A 23,264-nucleotide genomic window follows, 5' to 3' on the forward strand; every position below is an offset into this window, starting at 1 on the left:
TTAAGTGTCATTTTATATATACTGTTTATCTTTTCAAAAGCTACTAGTGCCAGCTATACTTAGTCTTTAACAAGTTAAAGTTTATCCTTTAACAAACGTTTATAAGCTTGTGTTTCAAACTTTATTCAACCTCTTAAACATTAAAATAGGGTCCTACAAAAGTAGATAACTATGTTTCAACCTTTTGAAAAGTGTCATGCAAAAATAATTTCAATTAATCAATTAATCAATGAAAAACCCCGCATTGCAAGCAATTAATCAATTAAAAGCTAAAATTATGAATGATTAATTGTTAATCAAATAAAAGAATTAATCGACCATACCTATTGCCCCGTTCAAAACTTGGTATGCTTCATCGCGTAACAACCCTGTATTGCCGCGGTGCTGACTTTTGGGAACCGGCATTATGCAATGCATTGTGCTTTCTGCACTTCGAAACATTGGCGAGGATTACAAAGACACAGTTGGCGCCATTGGTGACAGCGATGAGTTCTTGAAATGAATAACACGGCACCAAACAGCAGGAAGCTTGGTAGCAAAATTTAAAGTAGCTAGGCCCAGTGTTGCCACGGTGGTGGCTACAGCTGCCAGCTGATCGGTGTGCAAGAGCAACAGTTCGAGGCTGCGAGATAATGAAAATGGCAGTAGTGGTGACTTCAATTAATGCTATTTCAAACCTGTGGTAACGGAAAAAAGTCCAAAAAGTCGGACGGCGTTGGGTTTTGAAGTCGAGAAATTTCAGACGTTCTTGTACACAGGCTCTATGGGGTACGTGGTGGTACCGCGAAGGCGTCCGAATTATCAGGCATGTCCGAAAAATTGGGTGTCTGAAAAATCCGTTGACAATATTTGGCCTGTCGGAGCTCGGCTTACATCGATGCAAGGTTTTGAAAGGCGCATAAGCAAACAGCCACTCAAGCTTGAGAAAACAACAAAACAAAAGTGGCCACCATGCTATGGTGTGCAAGTCCACATAACAATGACGAACAAAAAGCAAACCCTTGTCCAAGCAAGAGCCTCCTTACCTGAGATATGTTAATTTTAGAGCCCTTGGCTCCAGAGACCACCATGGCCTTGAAGTTGTTGAATTCAGATAGGGACTTCTGGGCGCTGGCACCAGTCTTGTCACGAGCATCGTTCAGGATGCGGTTGACCTGGACAAATGAAATTGTTGCTGCAGCTCACCTCTGCGTGGTACAGCACCACGAGTAAAACCAGCTGCCTTTTCCCGCCAAGGCTTATCTGGGGACCAACAGGCAGCATAAGTTACCCAATAGGAACAGGAGGGCAGGGAACGAGTACAGAGCCACTGTAATCTGCACAAAAGCACTGGCATGTGTGTGAAATGTCGTGTACAATTACAGTAACTGCAACTTGCAAATTTTCAGTGTTGGTAGTATATTAAACACCCTTAATTATAGAACATGTCACAGTGTGCTTAGCTGCTGGCTTAGGAGCACTATCTACAATAATAAAGAGTAGCTCATCTGACTGCTACACCATTATTTGCAGCCCCTGTAGGTGGCAGCCATCTCCTGCTAGGGGCTGTAGGAACCAGCCGAATAAGCAGGTGCAATAATGCTCAGGCTGTTTATTTTGCATGCTTATTGTCGGCGTTCACTATCTGCAGCACTGTCATCAGCCTGCCACATCATCAACCCGCAGTCCCTGCGCAGGTTGCGCTGCCTGGTGGCAAATGAGGCTTAGATAAAGTTCACTAGCTATGGGTGTGCTAGAGCAAAAAAAAAAATCTGGTCTACACATTTCAGCTCATTGCAGGCATCTTCTTGAACATGCTGGGCTGTTACAGGAGCCCTTTTGGCTACTGCACACAGTAGCCATCGACACACTAGTGCAATGCTAAAACAACTATTTCACAATACTTAAAGTGGTCCTTAATATATGCTATATAGTCACACTACCTCAGTAAGAAAGATATTACAAAGTAGTTTTCTTGTCTTCTTCTTTCTTCCTTATTTTTTTTTTTTTACACTTCAAAAAAAGTAAAAGAAGGCCCTGGAACAGATTCAAAAAGTTTAAATTAGGTTGCAAGTCTATAACACAATTATCTGCATTATCTTTACTGCATATACATCATTAACTTCTTTTTCAAGCGTCACAAGGGATCATGGCCCACATTGACCAGCCTCTCACCTGGTTTTCGAAAGTCTGCCTGAGGGTGTTTCCCGGCGAGGGCTCCAGCTCGTCGTTGTGGGCCTTCTCGATGACGTCTATCACGTCGTGCTTGGCCTTCTCGATGGTGTTCTTGATGTCGATGAAGGTCTGCTTGTCAGCAATGGTGTCGCCAATACCGATGGTGTGGCCCTCCAAAAGCAGCCAGGCATTGACCACCGTCTGGATGTGGCCGTAGAAGGCCCCTGCCACTTCGTGGCCCAGTTCGGCAAACACCACATGCATCAGTGAGCCCGACGAGGCACCCACTGTCTTCTTGCACACTATGCCGCTGATCAGCTCCCCGTGCTCAATCAGCACCTGCGGACAAATATTGCGAGTGGGCTTTTCAGATGCAGTCAAGGTCCCAACCTAAACACGAGCGCTAACCCTGCGATTTACAAACTGTGATCCTACGATTTAAATATTGTGTCTGGAAAGTAATGCTAAATTCAGATGCAACAACAATTCCTTGAAAGCGATAAATTGTTATCCAGCCGAAAGTTGCATTAGTTTTGTGGAAAGAGTGCTAGAAATGAAGACAAAGAAATGTAACGGAACGACGGTGGGCTTGTTGTGCACCCTGCCATTTCTTTAAACTATGAAGCTGCCCTTTGTAGCTTTCGTGTTACTTTCAGGTGGATGACAACTTAGTCCTTTCAGGACGCCTCCACGACCTTCCAGATTTCCACAAAACTGATTTGCCACATCCAAGAACTAAGCTGCGTTTCGGTCTATGGACTTTCCATCACATCACAACTGTGATGCCCACCTATGGCCAACTTCAACCTTCACAAACTGAAAAAAAATTTTCTCAGCAAGAGAGCTTGCCTTGGTGTCTCCCGGCGATATCCACTTGTAGGGACCATCATCCTCCTCATCCGGGTGAGTACTGTGCGTGCGGATAAGATTCACATTGCCGGGGATGATGAGCGAAAAGATCTGCTTGCCCGTCCACAGCGGCTTGGGTTTCAGCACGGCTGGCATGGGCATCTTGCCATCCCAGATGGGCAAGAACATGAGGATGGTCATCATCTGGTCCTGCGTGTGTGCGTCACACAAGAAAATATATAGAGGGAACAACTTTTGCATGTTCCACGATGGCAGCAGCTATGCAGCACCGGTGAAGCAACGGAGGGTACTGTAGGGACATTAAAGACAAAAACTAAATCAGGTAAGACTGATTAGGTACTCGGTCAAAACACTATTTTCGACAATAACTTAGTAATAGGTTTATTACCAGAAGAGAAAATCGAAGCTTCCACATTTTTTCCACGTGTGCTGCCAAGGTGCGCACTGAACAATAAAAAGTCGCGGGATCGAATCCCGGCCACGGCGGCCGCATTTCGATGGGGGCGAAATGCGAAAACACCCATGTACTTAGATTTAGGTGCACATTAAAGAACCCCAGGTGGTCGAAATTCCCGGAGTCCTCCACTACGGCGTGCCTCATAATCAGAAAGTGGTTTTGGCACGTAAAACCCCATAATTTAATTTTTCAATTTTAACTTAACAATAAAGAAACGATGCTGTAGTCACGCAGCAACATAGAGGTTCCTACAAAAATTACTAGAGAGAAATCTGGCACTGCAGTCGTTGTACCAAAATAGGAATTATGGTAAGTACATGGATTTGTCTGATCTTCGTGCTTGTGGATTCAGACGTTCTTGTGGCTTTGTATATTATGCTATATCAATCTTATTGTAAATTTCAGCGCAATCTATGCTCTGAGAAGTGCAAAAGACGCCGGGAACATGCACGATTGCTATTAATTGCAACGATTGAGCTTGTCCAGGTGGCCAAATTGAAACCCGCCAAGCGTCTCAAGGCACTGGCATGCCCGCGATAAATTCATAAGGGCGTTTCATTCGCTTGTCGATACATGCGTCTGTGGCTTAATGGTTTCAATATCAGGCTTCTGTGCTAGATTTCCCGTGTTCATATCCTGTCGTCAGACAATTTTAATGATGTTTCTTTAATTAATTGTTACGCAATACACTGTTGAAAATGACGAATTTACAAAGTCACAAAGCCGTTTGAAGCCAAAAGGACGAAGTTTAGGCAAATCCATGTACTTTCCATAATTCCCATGCTAGTACAACCGTTCTCATTGCAGCTCCCGCAGACACTAGCCTCAGAGTTCCCTCTAGTAATTTTTGTAGGAAGCTCTATGTGCAGCAATAAGGAAACCAAGCCGTAGCCATGCAGCAATAAGGAAGTCAAGCCATAGCTATGCAGCAATAACGAAACCAAAACTTCTAACCCAAATTTCTGACTGAAATTTTCGTTCGGATCCACATATAGTACGAAGCGAAAATTTGGGACGCTAATAATAGAAAAAAAAAACCTCGTATTATACACGGGTTTTTAGGGTATGTCCCACGCGTGGTTTAATTGGCATAGGCGGTTAGCGATAACACTTGCTCACATTGTCAAGCTTCAGGCACACTTCATTCCTTTTGTATGGCCTTATGCACTGCTGTCGAACGTTATACTATCTAGGAGTATGGGCATGCATTCTAAGTATTTCAGTGCGGAGAGGCCAGATTATCTTCCCAAATTGTTATCATGGCCTCCGTAGTCACATCAGGTCAATCCAAATGCTTTTAAAAGACCTGCGAAGGACCCACATTACACTTCATTAATGTATCCTCCACGATCTTCACTGCTTCCAAAATGTCGATTAATCTAAACCCAAGCTCAGTTTGCACTCAACCACAGTCAACAGCCTAACCAGCGTTTCGCCTGCAACGTAACTGTGCTAACCTCGTTTTGTGATAACCGTGGATAAGGCCACCCATGTAACAGGAGTATAAGGGGACTCACGTAACTTGCAGTTAGTTTAGCTTTTGAAGTGTTACACAATGCTGCCGTTACCTTGTAATTACCGAGTGTAGCGTTCATCGATACCATGCTCCTCAGGTTGAATTCACCCAACACATTAAATTACTCACAGTACAATACAGTCAAACCTTGATATATTGAACACGGATATATCGAATTATTGTGTATATCAAACACTTTCTATATCACCCGGAAAATCGCAAGAATTTAAAAATTTTTATTTCGAAGAGGGTCGGACGTAATATGGGTATATCGCACTCCGCCACCCCAGACCATGTGCGTTCTGTTGACAGGCAGCAAGCTTTCCCGCAACACCCTCGAAGATAGCGATGGCGTGATGGGCACTCCCGACTGCAGCGCACTATAGCTTCACACATCGAAGACGCCGGGGGGTGCATTTGAATGCAGCGGCATACGCATGCTGCGGCTTGGCTAGTTCAGCATCAATAGCGACTGTACTTCAAGAGAGCTCTTATGATGAACTTTCCAGAATATCCATAAAACATTATGGTTGGACAGTCTAACACGCACATCTTGTACTTTGACAATCAATTACGAGCAGTAGCCACTTAGCACATTGTAGACGAGGAGAAAAGAAGTGTCAGGACACATTTGGTGCCAATGCTGTCCCGTAGTGTCCCTTCCTTTATGCGCTATACGTCAAAGTGCTCGTAGTGCATCATCAACAAGCCCAAATTGCCACCTTAGTTATGTGACAATCAAGTTCACTGAGCAAAGCTCACTCAGGATGTCAACTTGCACTGCCACTCCTATTTGCACCACAACGAACTGCACCAAACAAGTTTCACCGAGCAGTTCTCGCAAGCAGCTTTTGCACAACGCACCTTCTCGAGAAAGATGTCCCGCTTGGTCATCTTTCGGACAGCAGTAAGTGTGTCCTGCACAATACCCATGACGGGCTTGTTGGACTGAGGTGTGATAATCTGTCTGGGCACCATGGCCAGCTGCTCCACTTCGGCACGGGTCTCCAGCGACTGTGGCACGTGCAAGTTCATCTCGTCTCCGTCAAAATCAGCATTGTACGGTGTCGTCACACTGCATCGTGGTCAAGGAAAAAAGGACAACAGGAAAATCAAGACAAGCTGGTTTCGTGTGAAGTGCACGTACAAAGTAATGAGGTACACAAATATATAACACAAGCAAGCACAAGTTAACCAGTGGCCAACTTTACTTTGAGCACACCATATAAAAAGATACAGAGCAGTCCACTTATAACGATATCAAGAAGAAGAAAAAGTCCTATCGTTATAAACGATTATGGCTATATCTGGACTGCCTCAATCAAAAAAAGCTGCCGAACATACCTTTGTAGCTCTAAAACCAAATTTGCCCCCTTGCACTAAAAAATAGACGCTGTAGAAACTAGGCTGTGGAAGCTAAAACGTTTATTTACACCTCTGACAGCATGACCAGGTTCCCCGTACCAGGTGAACTATTGTCACAATGCAATTGCAAAGCTCCACTTTACGAGTACATTTGTAAAGTTAAATATACACACAGCTGTCACTAAAATCATGTGCATCAAAAGGGCTCCGAATACAAAAGCAACCGTGCCTGATGGCCAGTTTGCTGCAGTCAAAGTGGAGCAGGAATTCTAATGCATGTCTCGGGCATATCAGTGTCCTGTGCTCATGCTGAAGAATTACTGGAACTTAAAATGTGAACAGGTCAGGAAAAAAGAATTACAGAATGTGTGCTTGCACTTCCCACGTTTTGCAGTGTGCGCGATGCTGACGTGCTCCAGGTTCAGATGCTGGGTTTTTGGGTAGCAGCACATTCAGAAACTGCCTAAGAGCAATATGCCATGTAGCATTTTGAAATACCGTATCTTTGCACATATAACGCACCACTGCATAAACCTGCACCCCCAATGACAACAGTTGAGAAAGAAAGAAAGAAAAAAAGATATCCACGCGTATAAATTACGGAATTAACTGCATACAACAACACTGAAATCTTTGCAAAAACAGCCCTTTCATAGATGCACAACTCGTCCACATCCCATCTTTGGCCAGTGGCTCTGTACCAGCGGCTCTTCAGCGATGCTGATAAAGCTGAATTCACGCAACAGACATGATCTCAGACGAATCAGTCACGTGACATCTGACGTGAATCGGATCCCTTCGCAGGCGCAGCTAGCATTCACACAACAAAGGATGACAGTGCAGCCAGAGCAGTCCTCACACGGGCAACGACGATTTCACTCTCCGCCGCATCGTGATGCGCTTCCGACCCATAAAGAGGAGAATGGACGACGAAGAAGGAGGGGAGAAGGGAGCTTCAATACGCAGTGGTGGGGAGAGGGTGGATTCCCTAGGAGATAACGAAACTAAATGGCGGAGAACTTTGCCTTGAGATGGCTACACGACAGTGCACGCTGCACTGCCGTGAAGTCACACCCCCAAGTAAAATTTGCGTACAACCCGCACCCCACTTTACTGTTACTTTTTTTTTAATTTTTGGTATGGGTTACATGCGTGAAAATACGGTAACTGCAGATGCTACAAGGTGTTTTCATCCACTTCCATCTACTCACATTTCAATTCGAGCTAGCAGTAACCCAATGTCTAGAAGCCCAAAGGCTATCATGAGTAAACAATACATCATAAACAATACAGTTTAGTACAAAGTGCAAGAAAACAAGGAATGCAGTCAGCCCAGCCTCTCTCACCTGAGGTTCATTCGGAATGTGGACCAAGGCAGCACCTTGATCTTGTGCCCCATCATGGACATTTTGTGCAGCGTCGGCTGACGGTTGAACACGATGATGTCACCGTCCCGGACGTGCCGCTCCACCTGTTTCCCAAATAACAGGCATGGTCACAGAGACAGATGAGAGGAAAGCACAGAGGCAGAAGAAAAAGGCTGTGGAAGTGAAACTAGACAGCAGAAGCGAAGACAAGGCTTCAAATAGCCAAAGAAACAACCACTCTGTGCTGGCTGTCCCTCTTTCTTTCTCAGTCACCCAACACCATAGCCAGCTTTTGCTTTTAGAATTGAAAGCCTTTCAAAGCTATAGCCTTTCACAGCAAATTCCACGGTATCCTATACTCCATCTTAAACTCAGAGGGCCATGCAAGTAGTGCAGTCATTGAAGTCTCACTTAGCAAGCTTCCCAGTGCAGTTGCGTTTGATCAGAGATGCTTTCTTCTGAACAAATACATTTTATATATTACAGCTACGACTTGCGATTATAAGGTTTTCTCAAATCGAGTTAATATTTGTGCCCTTCTGTGCTCCTAGCCCTTATAGGATGCAGTATGTTTCGGTGGCGAGTGCAAGCAATGTGCTGTAGCTGCTGGTAAAAGAAACGTGTCGCTCCACTCGTTTGATGGGAAATAGCTTCAGACTTCTTTCCGTGCAATATAATCACATTACATTTTTCTATACAAGAATATGAGGCTTAAGCCACTGGAACGTTTACTACAGAAGACACGAGTCACATAAACACTTCCTAATTTCGAGACTCTATGAATGAAAAACCAGACTGACCCGGTAGCCACACTGGAGATGAAGGTCGCTGGCCTTGGGGTGAAACCGGAGATCAATTCTTTCACCATTGTCCCGGATGATGTATTTGGCACCAGGGTACTGGTTGTTGCCTCGCCTCACCAAGTCGTGCATTCTGAAATAAATGAAGAATCACAAAATTCTCAGCACCGGCTCACATGTGCAACACTTCTGGCCACAGAAACATGGCTCAGCTGCAAATAAGTAAATTGCAGGTCTGTACTTCATTTAACATGTGCAAAAAAAAAGGAACGTATCAAGTTCCTACCTTTATTTCTTATCTAACAGCCAATCAATCAAAAGAAGATACTGCCCCCCCCCCCCTCGTCCTAGCACGAGAGGTGGACTAGCAAGAATGCTGTCATGGAGAGCTGTGCAGTGCTTCAGGACTTCTTAAAGCACCATTAATTCGGCCAAACAGTCAATTAATAAGAAATAACAGTTAACACAGTCTAAGACAAAATCTGTGGCAATGTGTTCCAAGTGCTATTAACGTGCCACTCACTGAAAGCTTAAGAAGCATGCAGTTTACACTAATTGCAAAACTTCTGAATCGCTGCCCATAAAACAGACGAGAAAGAGATCCAGAAGAAGATGTAGATTGTGTGGTCAACAGTGGTCAAACAAGAAATGCCTCAGGTTCCAGCGCGAGACAAATGCTGGCAAGTTTGGGAACCTTTACTCAAGCCACAATGGCCCAAACGTAAGAAAACATTTTGAAACCCATGACATCTATCCGACGTACTGGTGCGAAAGTGAAAAACATCAACTTTAGGCTTCATTTCTCTTTTAACAATCAACCTTTTGCCACGAAATTAACAAGAATAGAGATTTTGAAAAAATACTTTTTCAGACTAAACTATTTTAGTACCTCTTTTAAGTTTCCCACCTTCATGTTTACAAACCCAGCAACAAGTGCTACAACGCACACTCACTTGTCAATGTTGAATGGAGTGACGATCTCTGGAAAGGTGAGGTTCTGTGCAATGGAGCGAGGTACTCCGACCTCGTTGATACGCAAGTTTGGGTCGGGGGTGATGACCGTCCGGGCCGAAAAGTCAACTCGCTTGCCCATGAGGTTGCCTCGAATGCGCCCTTCTTTGCTTTTCAGCCGCTGCTTGAGGGACTTGAGCGGACGGCCAGATTTTTGCATGGCCTGAAGAGCAAGACACATTATTCACTAGCAAGCCTAATGACGAGACAAAGGTAGACAGCAATGAGAGCAGTGAAGAATTTGCCCATAAAAGAGAGCAACAACCCAAGTCCAGGCAGCTCACAATAGGGGAGATGCTAAATGCTGCGAGATAGGCTTTTACTTCTCAGTGAGTTCAATATATATGGATCAATTTATATATGTGTTTGACCTATCTTGTAGTAAATAGGGTAGGTTGCAAAGTAGCAGTGGGGCAATGTCCACAGGCCTTCTTGCCGAGACTACTGGAAAGCTTACCCGAGGTAAACCAGGCATTTCGTTGTCCACCAGGGTTGCAACGTGGAACTGAAGCATCTTGATGTTCTCCGCAATGATGTGGGCAGCTGCTCCACTTTGCTCATTGCGGACCAGCTCGTTGTTTGCCTTGACAATATCGGCCAGTTTGTGTGTCAAGTCATCCTAAGAACCAACAGCAATAAGGTCAATTAGTATGACGCAGCCACAAGCACACGTAACGGACAAAATTGCATCTCAAGTGACAGAGGCAGCAGTTGTGAGGCTACTTGGTGCACACGAAAATTTCTAACAGCAAAAACTCATGCTGGGCCCACACACCATGGGAATCGGTGTAAGAGAAGCTTTGGTGAACTGCCAAGACCAAAACGGCGCATCTCGCCAAGAGACGTACAGCAGACTCGGGCAAACGAATGCGCCCCGCTACCATCGGCCAATGCCGCAAAGGAACGCGTCACAGTGACGAGGTTTGCCACAGCATCTAAACCTTTGGGCACTACAAAGCTTTCAGGCGAGAGCATACACTTGACTAATCGAAAATGGCTCGCACGTGTGCTTTCGCATGCTTGTGCTGTCGCCAACATGTGCCAAAAGATATGACACATCGATTGTCTCAAAGGGCTACATGGCATTGGCACGAGACACGTGTGCATGCAGCTGTTGCCCAACAGATCATCAGGCTGCTCTGCTGGGAGACCACGGTTCGGTCCTACTGTGACTGGACACAAATTTCTTTTATTTTCAGCATGAGCTATTCAGCAAGACAGCGGAACTTTGCAGCCACTGGAGGGTGTGCTGAGAAAGCTTTGCTATCCTGCCGTGTGATTCAGCCCTCAAGTCAAATAGCTGCTATATATTTGACTCATCGCATGTCACGCTATTTATATACAGTGGTGAATAATACCTGCAATCTCATGTTCAGCAGTGACTAATTGGCAAGCACAAGTGCAAAGACTGAAATCCTGTGCAAAGACTGACCCCTATGTGCAACTGACCAGCTGCCTTTACGCAATAAGATATGTCTTTAAGGGGAGATCGAGGCCTCAAGAAGCAATGCAAAGATGAGCCAACCACAGGGTATACACGAAATGAGCAAGAAATGGCATACCTGCCATTCATTAAATTAAATAATTTTATAACATGAAAATAATGTGCAATTTCAGGCATAAATAACTAACACCGCCATTCCAGAGTGCCACTGCTAATGCTTTTTCTATAAGAGGTAGTCTCAGGCTGCCACAAATATTCTACAACAGCAACACAAGGAAGGAAGGACACAGGACAGGATTCAGGACAGAGGACAGGATTCCAGCGAGCCCAGCTTCCCACCTTAGTAATAAGCATTACAACTTAAACCACCTGGCCACTTACTTCTACGGCAAGGACATATACTATGTAAGGCCTCTGCTTGTTAGTGGCTACTGCATCCTAGCTGGAAAATACATCAGTAACAGCTGCAGTTGATGCTTCTGTTATTTTCTCGCTTACTGCACCCCTGCTTTAGGCAATCCTCGAACATGCTATCCTTGAATACTTTATCGATGCAAGCTGATCTGGCAGTTACGTTTGGAGTCCCTTTTAGGTTCCGAAACTTTCCTAACTTTGGGGGCAAACTATCGGGCTCCCTGTATAATACAGTCGAACCCGACTACAGTTGAGCCCGCTTATAACGAACCCGAGCGTCACGCGGAATTCGTTCGTTCCATCCAGAAGTTCGTGGTATGTGGGCCACACACAAAAATTGACATCAATCAAAGATTTATTGAGAAAAAAAAATTGGTGATCGTTGTCTGCCTCGTCAGAGCACACCCAATGACGGCGGTTTCAAGCTTGTTCAAAGCTGCGATGTGTTCGTCACCCAAGGCCTTAAAATACACAAGATTTCTAAGTGCCTCAATATGGCTCACTGCTGTGGTCGCGCTTACGGGTGCTGGCTCCGGCGGATCGTTGTCATCGTCCGATGCTTCGGCGTCGTTTGATGCCCGCACTTCCCAGACGGCGGTCTCGCCGCAAAACGACTCCGCAACTTCAGCAGCGTCGTCCACATCAACAAAATCTTGCCAATCAAGATCGCAGCCGGCCAGGTTAGCGTCAACAACGCGTCGCCACAAGTCGTCGTCAGGCGGGCTTTGTTCAGTGTCTTCAATGCCTGCTTCAGGTGCGTCAGCGAAGCCGGCCTTGCGAAAACAATTCCGGATGCATTCGGTTGTCACTTCCATCCACGTCGCTTTGATCATTTCTATCGCCAAGTACAGCGAGACCTGCAGAGGCACATTGGCAGCGGGGCGATCAACTGCAATCAGCATCCGCTGCACAACACAGCGTCTGTAGGCCGCTTTAAACGACCGTATTACACCCATGTCCAGCGGTTGCGCTTTTGAAGTTACATTTGGCGGCAGAAAAAGCAACTCAACTGCCGTTAAGACAGCTTGGACATGGTGGGCGGTACAGTTGTCGAGAATCAGAAGAACTTTGCGCGCCCTTTCTTCGCCATGCTGCTGTCAAAGTCAATAAGCCATTCCGCGAACAACTCGCATGTCATCCACGACTTCGAGTTATGCCTGTAACGCACTGGTCCATATGTGCGGAAGCAACGTGGCCTCTTTGATTTACCGATGACAAATGGCAAGCATTGATCGCTTCCATCCATGTTGGTGCACAAAAGCACAGTTATGCGAACTTTGCTGTGCTTGCTGCCAGCACATTTGTCACCCTTCATAGCGTGCGTTTTGCCAGGCAGCATTTGATAGAATAGCGCCGTTTCATCGGTGTTATACACATCCCTTTCAGCATAACTTGATACACGGGCCAAGTTTTTAGACATCCACGTGTTGATGTCTTCATCGCTTACCGATGCCGATTCGCCGTTGATGGTCTTGAAAATAATTCCGTGGCGGAGCTTGAAGCGATGGAGCCAGCCATTGCCAGGAGAAAAATCTGGGAAGTCCAGGAGGAACGCTAAGTCCTTTGCTTTGGACAACATCAGCGGCCCGCTGATGGGAACATTGCGTGCTCGAGTATCAAGGAACCACTTTAGAAGCGCGTCTTCAACGTCTGCATATGTGGCTTTCCGTAGGCGCTTCCTCGTCGCGGAGTCCGTGGCGACACTCTTGTAGGTTTTGTCCTTCTCTTTTAGTATCGTGGATATTGTCGATTTCGACAAACCATACTTTTTCACCAGTTCGTGGTTTTTCGCGCCTTGGGAAAGGTCTTTCAAGATCAACAGTTTCGTGGCCAAGTCCAAAGCTTTTCGCTTCACTGTCGAAGTAGACGCCGGCGAATCTGCCATCTCGGATAGGCACGGGAGCACACCATTAGGAAACAACGCCGACAACGCTAGCACAACCACAAGTAAGAAAAAGACAGTCCCGCAGTCGTGTGAGGCGCGGCGTTAAGGGGGGGGGGGGGGGGGGAGGGAGAAGAGGGGGTACGAAAGCATGTGATCACGTGCTACGTTGTCAATTGGTGGAAAACTTCGCCGCTGCCCTGACGTCGACGATGGGAAGTGGGGTCCCGTGGCGAATGAGCTGGCACTTTCGACTTGTGTGTTCACATTGCTGATGCGGGCTGGGCCGGCATTTTTTTTCTCTCTCTCTCGTTATCGCGGCGATCCCCTCGCCGCATCGCCCCTCCTCTGTGCCTCCGGCGAGACGCCGCAAGAAAGCCAATTCTCGGAGCGTGCACAGCATAGGGTCGGCGGATCTCGCCACGTGGAAAGTGGTTCGCGACACCAAGGCGTTCACTGTAGCCGATCGGCTAGGCCCGCGGGCGTTCGTTGTAGCTGAGACCGAGCGCCATAGCCTAAACGTATATTTTGACGGTCACGCCGGACTTGTTCGTGATAAGCAAGCGTTCGTCTTAAGCGGGGCCGTTATAAGTGGGCTCGACTGTATGGACGACCGCACGCCAAGTTTCATCCTAGACGCCAGCGCTCGTTTCTCCCCTGGCGGAACGATTTCATCTCCAACGGGTGTAGGTTTCCGCCGCCGCTTCCCTTAGCGGTCGCGCCCGCGTTCAGTTCGCGCTGCGCGCCAAACGTCTCTTGTTTGCGACGGCGCCTCTTCGGATGACCGGAAATTATTATTTTGTTGTTAACTGTCACGACAGCAATGTAAACACGAAAGGGTTGATGCCACCAGTGAAATTCTGCCGATTCACAAGAAAATGGTACGAAAAAAGCAGACGACACACATGGATTACTGCGGTGCGCCGAGCGAAGTAAACAACTGGCAAACGAAGCGAGCTCGTTCATTGATCACTCCTGAGTGTATGACGGTTTTTATATGTAATCCACATGAATTTAATAATTACTCGGTACATAATCCTTTTATTCATATAAAAACTAAGTTTTTCGACGAGCGCTTGTCCTGTCTTCTTTCTCGTGTTTCGTTTATGTGTGCGCTGCCCAAGAATGGAAACCACTTCTGTTGTATGCGCTAGCAGTGGCCGAAGTTCACGCGTGCCGAGAAATTGAATATGTGAACGATGCATTGAACATGACCGGAGTTCATTCCCGCTTCACCACTGCACCGATCGATCGAGTTACTGGACGATACGCGCCCGCGTCTTGGCCGCGCCGGCATTGCTGAAGCAGGAATGATTACTAATACTTTCAACTTCCGTCTCTTGAGCACTGTTAAAAAATGGCCAAGCTGTCTACATTGCTGCTTCTATTCCATATTGTAGGGGACGCACTAGTTAAAGTTGTGTGCGCATGTCGTACTTGTGCTATGCAGCGATATATTTTGTTTATTTCCGCACAGTGTCGATGGAAGACCGTTGTCGCCATCAGAGACAACACGGATTTGTAGCAAACATATTGTGAGAAACTGCAAAAATGACTTTAGCTCATATGTGCCGCATGTATGTGCCGCATCGTATGTGCTGACGATTTTTCCGGCGGTACATACGATGTCGTTTCCAATCACCTGCTCAGCGTCACTTACATGGTTAAGCAGACGCTGCCCTTTCGCCGCATTGCAGCCATAAAAATAATTGTCAAGCATACCGATCTTCTTAAAGGCAAAGAGAAGCGTGTACAGTCTGTTTCACACTTAGGGGAAAACTCGGAACGTATTGCATCGCGATGCGGCAAGCAATGGAGTCGTGCGGTGGCAGCAGCTCGAGCAGGCGCAGACGCTCGAGGGCCGGAGTCGTGATCTGCGTCGTCTGCTACTGCGGCGCGCGCTGGCCGCATTTGTCGGGAAGCGTGCTACTGTCAGGGGCAGTGCACGTATATTTCTTCACTGTGTGTGCTACCGTAATAAGCAGCGACAAGACGCACCAAGATGTGCGCGCAACGTGTTCAGTCTTTGACTCGAAAGGAAAACAAAGCACTCAACAATGATAACTATGGGAGTCGAACACGATGAAACAAACGGATACGATTAAATGAATGTTTTAGGTTCAGACAATGAGCTGGAAATGATTTTTCTCGACAATCATTCGCTACACCAGACAGACTCTGCCCGCCGGCGGGGAATTGGACACGTCACGCTCGGAACTTCAGTTAGTATCTCGTCATGTCCCCAGCGGCAGCGATGACAGCGCTCGTCCTGGAAGGCAGTGAAGTGCAGAATGACTTGATCAGGGATGTGTTCATTCGCAGCACGTCTCAGTCGCTGACGATGGTAGATCGAAGCCTATCCTCGGGCGACAGATAGAGGGCATGATGCGCCAGCGATACTTTCAACCCCCAGACATTTTAAATGATGTTGGCGCCCGGGGATTGAGGCGGCCACTCCAAGAGAGTGCCTGGCGCGCTCTTCTAGCTGTTGTTGCACCACACGTGCAGTGTGGATCGGCGACCTATCGCGTTAGAATATATAGTCGCCTTCCAGAAACGGGCTGTCAATAATGTATGGAATCAGTACGTCGTCTATGACTGCCCTGCAGCGATGAACTTACCTTCGAGGCGTATCAGTTGGCGTCGCACAACGCATAGTAAAGAATACCGGCTCATTTCACGCCGTAACGATGAGATGAGTAGAACGCCGTTCTACTGATAGTAGAACGTTTCCCGACAATGCGGTCAGCGCGCGCCGCCGTAGCAGACGACGCCGTTCAAGATCCCGCCCCTCGAGCACCTGCGCGAGCTGCTGCCGCCGCCTGACTCAAGCGCTCTCCGCATCGCGATGCAATGCGCTCCGAGTTTTCCCCTAAATGAAACAGACTGTACACCGCCCTTCGAACGAAATCTCCACGCGCACACACGTAAGCACACACCGCGCGCGGCGCGAAACGTGCCTAAACACGCGCAGTGCAGGAGGCAATCAAGGCGGCGCGAACGAGAGATGGGAGAGGGGTACCACCCGCTAATAGAATTTTGCGTCGCATGCGGCGCTCTCAACGCCGGCGCAGCAGCGCCGCTCTCGGTGCCGTTCTTGTCCATATCGAACCCGTTTACATCGAATTATTCTGTATATCAAACAATTTCTGGACACGGTATAGTTACAATGAGTATATATAGCAAAAATTACACGTACATCAAACAAAAATAACAGCGGCTCCTGATATATCGAACGACAAGGGGTGCAAAAGTGCCACCAGAAGTTGGCTTTCCCTTGCGGCGTGGCTCCATCCAATCGCTCACCCTACTGTGAGCGCGCTGCGTCGAGCGAGCTGCCGACACCCCCATGCAAAAAATGATCCCGGCCTGGCCATAGCGCTTGCTCAGACAGCCAATCAGAGACTTTTGTGCCCTCGTCAGGCAAGATGGCGCAAGTGCAAGTTGTCTCGCTGCTTTTCTGCTTCACTGTGTTTGCACCTAGTGGGCCTCCTCCCACAGTGTTTCCGTGATGAAACGGCAGAATTTGCCTTTCGCCGTGAAGCTTGAAATCATAAATCGGGTCGAACACGGTGAGAAGTCGGATGGCCCCGCAGCATGCAAGATTCCGAGGAGCACTCTCATCCCGATGTTGAAGAATAAGGGAGAGATTAGGGCTAAAGCGGACAAACTCGTGACCCAGTGCCCGTGGAGCCCGACGCGTATGCACGGCCGTGTACAAATGGTGCATCCGAAATTGCTTCAGACGTGCCAGCTTCCGCGTGCCCGGTGATGACTGTAAATTCTGATGAGTGCGACGAAGCCAATGCTGGCGTTGTCTAAGTTTGGAGCGAGCTATCAGTATTTTCGGAAGCTGTTGACGAATCAATAGTCGACAAGTTTGTGAGTGCAGATGATGGTGTCGCGACTACGGGAGAGCCCAAAAATGAAGACTACATTGCTGACATCGTACCGAGCACAAGTGAAAGTGGGCACAATGAGGAGAGCACCGATGATCCTTTGCCCCCATCCTCCGAGGTGATTAGTACACTTGCAATAGCCCGACACTTCTGCACCAATGTGGAAGGTTGCAGCCTCTGCCACTCCAACTCTTTAGAGAATGTCGAGAAGTGCGTGCATCGCAGGCAGCAAAATTGCCCAAGCAGAAGGAAATACAGGACTATTTCATGCGAAACTAAGCTAGTTTAATCAATAAAGTGATTTTATAAATGTTATGTGCTATTATGACGTCCCGATTCTTAAGCAAGTTTATATCAAATTATGCCCTATATCAAACTGACAGGCGTTTTTTTGCAAGTTCGATATAGCCGGGTTCGACTGTACTAATGACGTGTAAACTTCTACGTACAAGAGACTCAGTTGTTGAACAAACATGAAACTTAAAGAAAAAAGAAAGTGAGAGGAGTGAAATTGCAGGAAGGACCTGGTTCCGGGCAGAGCCGAACATGACGACAGCTGGGCGCACAGCTAGTGGAGGCACCGGCAGGACTGTGACCAGCATCCAGTCGGGCTTGGCATAGCGAGGATCCATGCCAAGAATCACGCACTCCTCCTCCGAGATGTGCTTGAGGATCTCCCAGACACGCTCAGCTGTCAGGACAATTTTCTTCTCCTGAGAGTCTTCATTGATGTGCTTCCACTCCGCAGTCAGGTCCAGGCCGCTCCTACGGATGCTCGGCTGGTAACGGCCACAACCGCCATGGCCCTGGGCAGACCACAGAGGATGCATGCGGAATCATACAAATTTGGTAGAATAGGCTTGTGAGAAGCTAAAAACCCACTAGTCACAAAAATAGCTACAAGGTGACACACACTGGGCAAGCACCAAAGGCTACCTGAGATGATTAGTACATATTTCTGCGAGGTACCTGGGTATTCAGAAATGGACATTTCGCCACCTTTGACATTTCTCACCGATTTTATATTTAAAAGCAAGTTACAAGGCAGTACATGATAGTGTGAGTGACACCCACATCCTCCGCATGCGGGTTTGGCGCCTACTGGCGGCAGGTTGTTTTTTCGTCCACTTTCATTTCCCTTTACTCTATCACTTCTACATTTCAATTAATTTCCCCTCTGCTTTCCTTGGTTTCATTATCTGTTCACTTCATGAGGTTGCAAATAACAAAAGATCAGGCTCCTCAGTTCCTTCCCTTCTCACTCAGAAGAGCCAGATGGCTTTGACAGTCCTGGGAACTGGAAGTTCGTTGCAGTCCAGCCGCTGGGTTTTTGAAGTGTCTTCCTCGGATCCCACAACAGAAGTGCTTCTAGAGTGCACCATGTAACTACATACAACCTTCTGACATACAGCTGCACCCCGTACAGCTGCCTCAGTGTTGGCCACAAGTCTCATCACTACACCACAGCGCAGCTGTCTCGTATACCTTCTGACGGAGCCCTCAATAAAGAAATAAAACTTGCCCTTGCAGCATACGATAGTTGCAAAATGTGAAGACAGTGGTACACATTTCGACTTCGCTGTGTCAAAAGACAATGCCACCGCAGTTGGAGAGTAGCGTACCTGCTTTTTGTTTGTGTCCTCCTGAACCTGGCTGTCAGGCCCAAGCTTGGTGTCGATTTCATCACCTCCTTCGCAAATGTTCTTGCCTTTGCAGAGGTCATAGACGTGTGCCAGACGTTTGCGTGGCTGCCCCTTCGTCTTGCCTGCGATTTCCTTGATCTTGGGATTGTTCTAGAGGAAAAGTGAACAAGATACAAATGTGATCACACACGTTGGACTTAACCCACTAACTCACTTAAGGTGCCACTAAACTCTGCCCACTGAAAATTTAGTTTCTCCGCATTTCTTTCATTTTCAGAGTCACAAAAAACATACAGTTGGAGAAGCAATATTGAATTTTAAGTTCTTCGGTGAGATTTGGCAAGTTTTCAGAATGTGGATTCATTGTGAGAACTCTCTGCAGGAATGTCAGATATGAAACATGTACTACTTAATGCATGTAGAATACTTTGGAAGCACCTATCCACCCACTTGGAAAATATGCTTGACCTAGAACACTGCAAAAAACAATGAAAGAATAGAACCCACTACATGATGACATACTGAAGCCGTGATCAAATTCCCAGCTGTCAAAGGTCACTTAATTTTACTCAAACACTTTACACAGATCATTCAAACATGCAGAAGAGGTCCAGTCAGAAGCATTTCTAGACATATATGACATGTTTTAAATATCATTACGCTCATCAACGCTTCTGCTTCTGATGCACTATGGCAGCATGTGCAATTGTACACAGAGTGCCCAAAGGGGTCATAACCTGCACAGTACATTGCAACAACACAAATTAATAGCTGATATAGTACAATCACTTTATACCTTGCATTTGGCACCCCACTTGCTTTAGTGCCAGAGAACCCATGAAAACTAAATAGTACACTGTTAACAATCACAAGGTGCCCTGTGTGCCTTCTTACTCTTAAGAAAGAAGGCAATCTTGCAGCCCAGCATATCGATTCAGTTGTATTCTGGACTGATCCTTTTCAGTGGGTACCGAGAGAGTACTTCCAACAGGCACTGGTTGCCTACGCCAACGTGCAGAACGTTCAGGGGCTCCAGTAAGGTTTTGCACCACAAGGCACGTCACACCTTAGTGAATGTATCCCTGAAAGTGACCAACTGAAAATGTCGCCCATTTCCCTTACTTCCTTTAAAAGTTTCAAGGAGCAGATGGTCATCAAATTGAATGAATACTGGAGGTCAATCTTTTAACATAAATTTCAAATTTGCAAGGTAACAGAACAATATTTTCGGCAACAGACAACACCATGAATGACTGAAGGTTCATTACTAACTTAGCAACCAGAGACTGCTGCCCATCAATGGCAATATAGTGATTGGCACAGAGGTGAAAGCTTACGAGAGACAGTACAACAAACTTGGCCTCTATAAGGAGTATTCAACAATATTATGTTACACTTCCCAAATGCATGCACCAAAGTAGAGCCTTAGACCACTCGATGGGAACAATCATGATACGTCAAAAACCACCTAAAAATAAAACTGCCTTCCAGGACCTACATTCCTTTACAGACACAAAAGCTAGCCAAGTATAAGAGCAAGACATGCGACGCACGGGGTTGACGAGCAGCTTCGAGCAGTAGAAGCACACGCATCGCAGTATCTTGATGGTCTTGGTGAGGAAGCCACAGTGGAACACCGGCTTGGCCAGGTCAATGTGGCCAAAGTGGCCAGGGCACTCAGTCATGTTGCCCGCGCACGTCTGGCATCGCGAGGTGCGGTCGATAACTCCTTGCCGGGGGTCCATGAGGCCCCCCAGCTTGGGCCTGCCGCCCTCATAGATTTCAGGATACCTGATGCCCCCTTCTGTCACTGACATGCGCCGCTGTAAGCAGATAAGAACAGTGTAAGCAAAGATAAAAAGCAATGGCACAGGGTGAGCGGGTCGCTGAGCATGATTGAGGGCATTATACAGTAGCTTAAAGTTTTAGTAAAGAAAGTTGAAGCCCATTTTTCAAAAGAAACATCCCACATGCACACACCTACACATGCCTCTGGAATTCTGAAAGCCACACACAAAACGCGAAAAAAATGCTGGCCTTAGCAAATTCTGAAGCGCCGAGCCTATTTACTGCAACTGCAACAAGCCCTCGCAGCGGATCCCTTTTTCATAAACTTCTTTACTGGCGATGCAAACAACGTTACAGTATTGCCTGTTGTGGCCCCCCCAAAATACCATGCACAGATGCCACCACTCTCGTCTATGTGCACCTGAGGAACTGCACAGATTACAAAGCGCAAAGAAAAAGTGCAATTTCTCGAAGCCTAAGCAAGCCGCCATGACACAAGAGTGTGTGGTTGTGTTACTAGGAGTGAAGCCTGCAGACATAAGATGCAAAATATATATTTTTTTTTGCTGCTTCCATGTCTCAAAACCTCCCAAGAGCACCTGTAAGAGCAAGCATTTGAACTAAAGGACCTTATCCTTAAGTCACTTGGTCACTTCCTTGAAGTATCCAGAGAAATGCATTGTGGGAGTAATGTGGTGGTGGAAATATTCCATGCAAAGCCATTCCATTAAGATTCAGCACTGCTCAGAAGTTTCAAGCCTTCATTACACACTTGTGGTGCTTGAGCCAGTGATTCTTCTTTACACCCTACTGTTCATGTAATGACTCGAACGTGCGAATGACAAGCTTGCTAACTAAGCCACTAATTTGTGATTGATCATGCAATGTTGCCAAATCACATTCACTAATGTACTGCTAAGTTTGTGATACTAGCCTCTGGGTTCCAACTTTGTTGCACTGTGGACAAGCCACTGGCAAATCCAGAGGGGGCCCGGAGACCCCTGAGAAGGTTCACACTTTAGCGCTGACAGTACTGAAGTGTCCAGCAAGCCCCCTCCCTTTTCTGCATATTTTGACGAGGGCCTCCCCGGTGGAGGCTGCCCTGGATCCACTCCTGGAGTCATATCATACTGACCGCAAATAAAGACGGGGTCAGCGGAAGAGAACACAAAAACAATCCTGGGGGCAAGCCTGTTGCAAGTGTCACATGTTGTGCGACTCAAAGTGGCGTGATGCCAACTAATAGCAACTAAAAGGTCAGGGTTCACTAAGCATGAAACTTTCAGAACAGGACGTTTTCCCCATTTAACCATACCAAAAAGCTAAATGCAACTGGCCAAAGTACCAGTATAATTAAAGCTAAATATTCATTTATGAATTCAGGATAGCTTGAAGGCTCTGCTTCAGCCCGTTCAGCCAAGAGTGACAGCAGTTGAAAACACTATTTCCTTTATGAGCTCTCAATCGTATGTTTACTTTAGGTGCATTGATGCCTGCAGGCAAACACAACTTTCTTATTTCCTATACTGTGACAGAGAGGGCAGTCCAAAATGGGCACTTGATGCAAAGAAGGCAGTGCACAAAGTTGTTCCTGAGGTGACAAACACGAACGGGACTGAACGTCGCAAGAGGTTTTAGGTTGCGATACGCATCGCAATGTGGTCAGAAGTTACACAACTTACAATGTACGCGCACACACACACGCATTGAACGAAATGCTTATTCAGAGCGCACTGTGATGCGTATCCGAATGATGAACAGACACTGTCGTTGGAAATCGACCTGCTAGACGATGTCATTTTTTGCGATGGAAGCATTCAAGGTCGCTGGCGACCGGCGTTCACTTCAAGGACAGAAATGTATTCGCCGCAACGCCATGTAAGCGTTTCGTTTCAGGACATTTAATATGAGCTAAAAAAACCATGCACGAGCCTAAGCCACAGCTTCTAGGAACGATTTTATTATTCAAAATTGCGAGCGATATTTTTTGTGCCTACTGCGACTTCGCGTGAGCAGCTGTTAAACACGCAGTTGACGTATGCCGCGTGCCAACCAATATCCACTCTCCCTCACACAAACAAAAATATGAAACGTACATTATTCGAGCGGAACGCACAACAAATTAGGACAAAGTCTCGCACGACAACAGTTCGCTCGCTCGGGAACGACCCGCAAATACGTACTGATTAGGCAACATCGCAATGCCAGCGATCACTTCACCAACTGCGGCAGTATGCAGACTGCAACAGATCTTTATTTTATTATTGTTTTGTTCATACCTTAGCCAGCGTGCCACAAACAATCAACACTTTGTTGACAGTACTGACAGAATGCGCGCCAGCAAGGTGCTATCGATGTAGAAAAGTCACACAACTACGTACTATTTCATCGGGGCTGAGGATGCCAAACTGCACCCTCTTCACCTCCCGCAAGGGAGCCTTCGAGTCGGAGGTCACGATCTGCGACATTGTTGATGTCCACAACGTGCAATAACCGATGCCGACAGACTAGCACGTTCACAGCCAAATAAACCGTGCTTCGTCACAGCTTATTCGCCAAACTGCGCCATATTGGATTGCTTCGGCGCTTCGGGAAGGCGGCGAAGAGCTCCCTTTATATAGTGTCGAGGCCGACGGGGTTCTAAAGGTTCACCG

General features: G+C 46.8%; 1 protein-coding gene across 1 annotated transcript in view; it reads right to left on the minus strand.

The window, feature by feature from the left end:
* Polr2A (RNA polymerase II subunit RpII215) overlaps positions 1 to 23,208 on the minus strand; it is a 65,628-nt gene extending 42,420 nt beyond the window's left edge. The window contains exons 1-12 of the mRNA XM_050187190.3: positions 22,992 to 23,208; positions 20,376 to 20,645; positions 18,802 to 18,972; positions 17,704 to 17,985; positions 9,998 to 10,159; positions 9,483 to 9,703; positions 8,530 to 8,662; positions 7,709 to 7,833; positions 5,862 to 6,072; positions 3,004 to 3,213; positions 2,155 to 2,493; positions 1,026 to 1,154 (exon numbers count right to left, since the gene is read on the minus strand). Of these exons, the coding sequence (XP_050043147.1) occupies positions 1,026 to 1,154; positions 2,155 to 2,493; positions 3,004 to 3,213; positions 5,862 to 6,072; positions 7,709 to 7,833; positions 8,530 to 8,662; positions 9,483 to 9,703; positions 9,998 to 10,159; positions 17,704 to 17,985; positions 18,802 to 18,972; positions 20,376 to 20,645; positions 22,992 to 23,078 (2,340 nt within the window). The 5' untranslated portion in view covers positions 23,079 to 23,208. The remainder of the gene's footprint in view (positions 1 to 1,025; positions 1,155 to 2,154; positions 2,494 to 3,003; positions 3,214 to 5,861; positions 6,073 to 7,708; positions 7,834 to 8,529; positions 8,663 to 9,482; positions 9,704 to 9,997; positions 10,160 to 17,703; positions 17,986 to 18,801; positions 18,973 to 20,375; positions 20,646 to 22,991) is intronic.
* Between the last annotated feature and the right edge of the window lie 56 nt (positions 23,209 to 23,264).

The sequence above is a fragment of the Dermacentor andersoni genome, chromosome 2, assembly GCF_023375885.2.
Source record: "Dermacentor andersoni chromosome 2, qqDerAnde1_hic_scaffold, whole genome shotgun sequence".
Lineage (NCBI taxonomy): Eukaryota > Metazoa > Arthropoda > Arachnida > Ixodida > Ixodidae > Dermacentor > Dermacentor andersoni.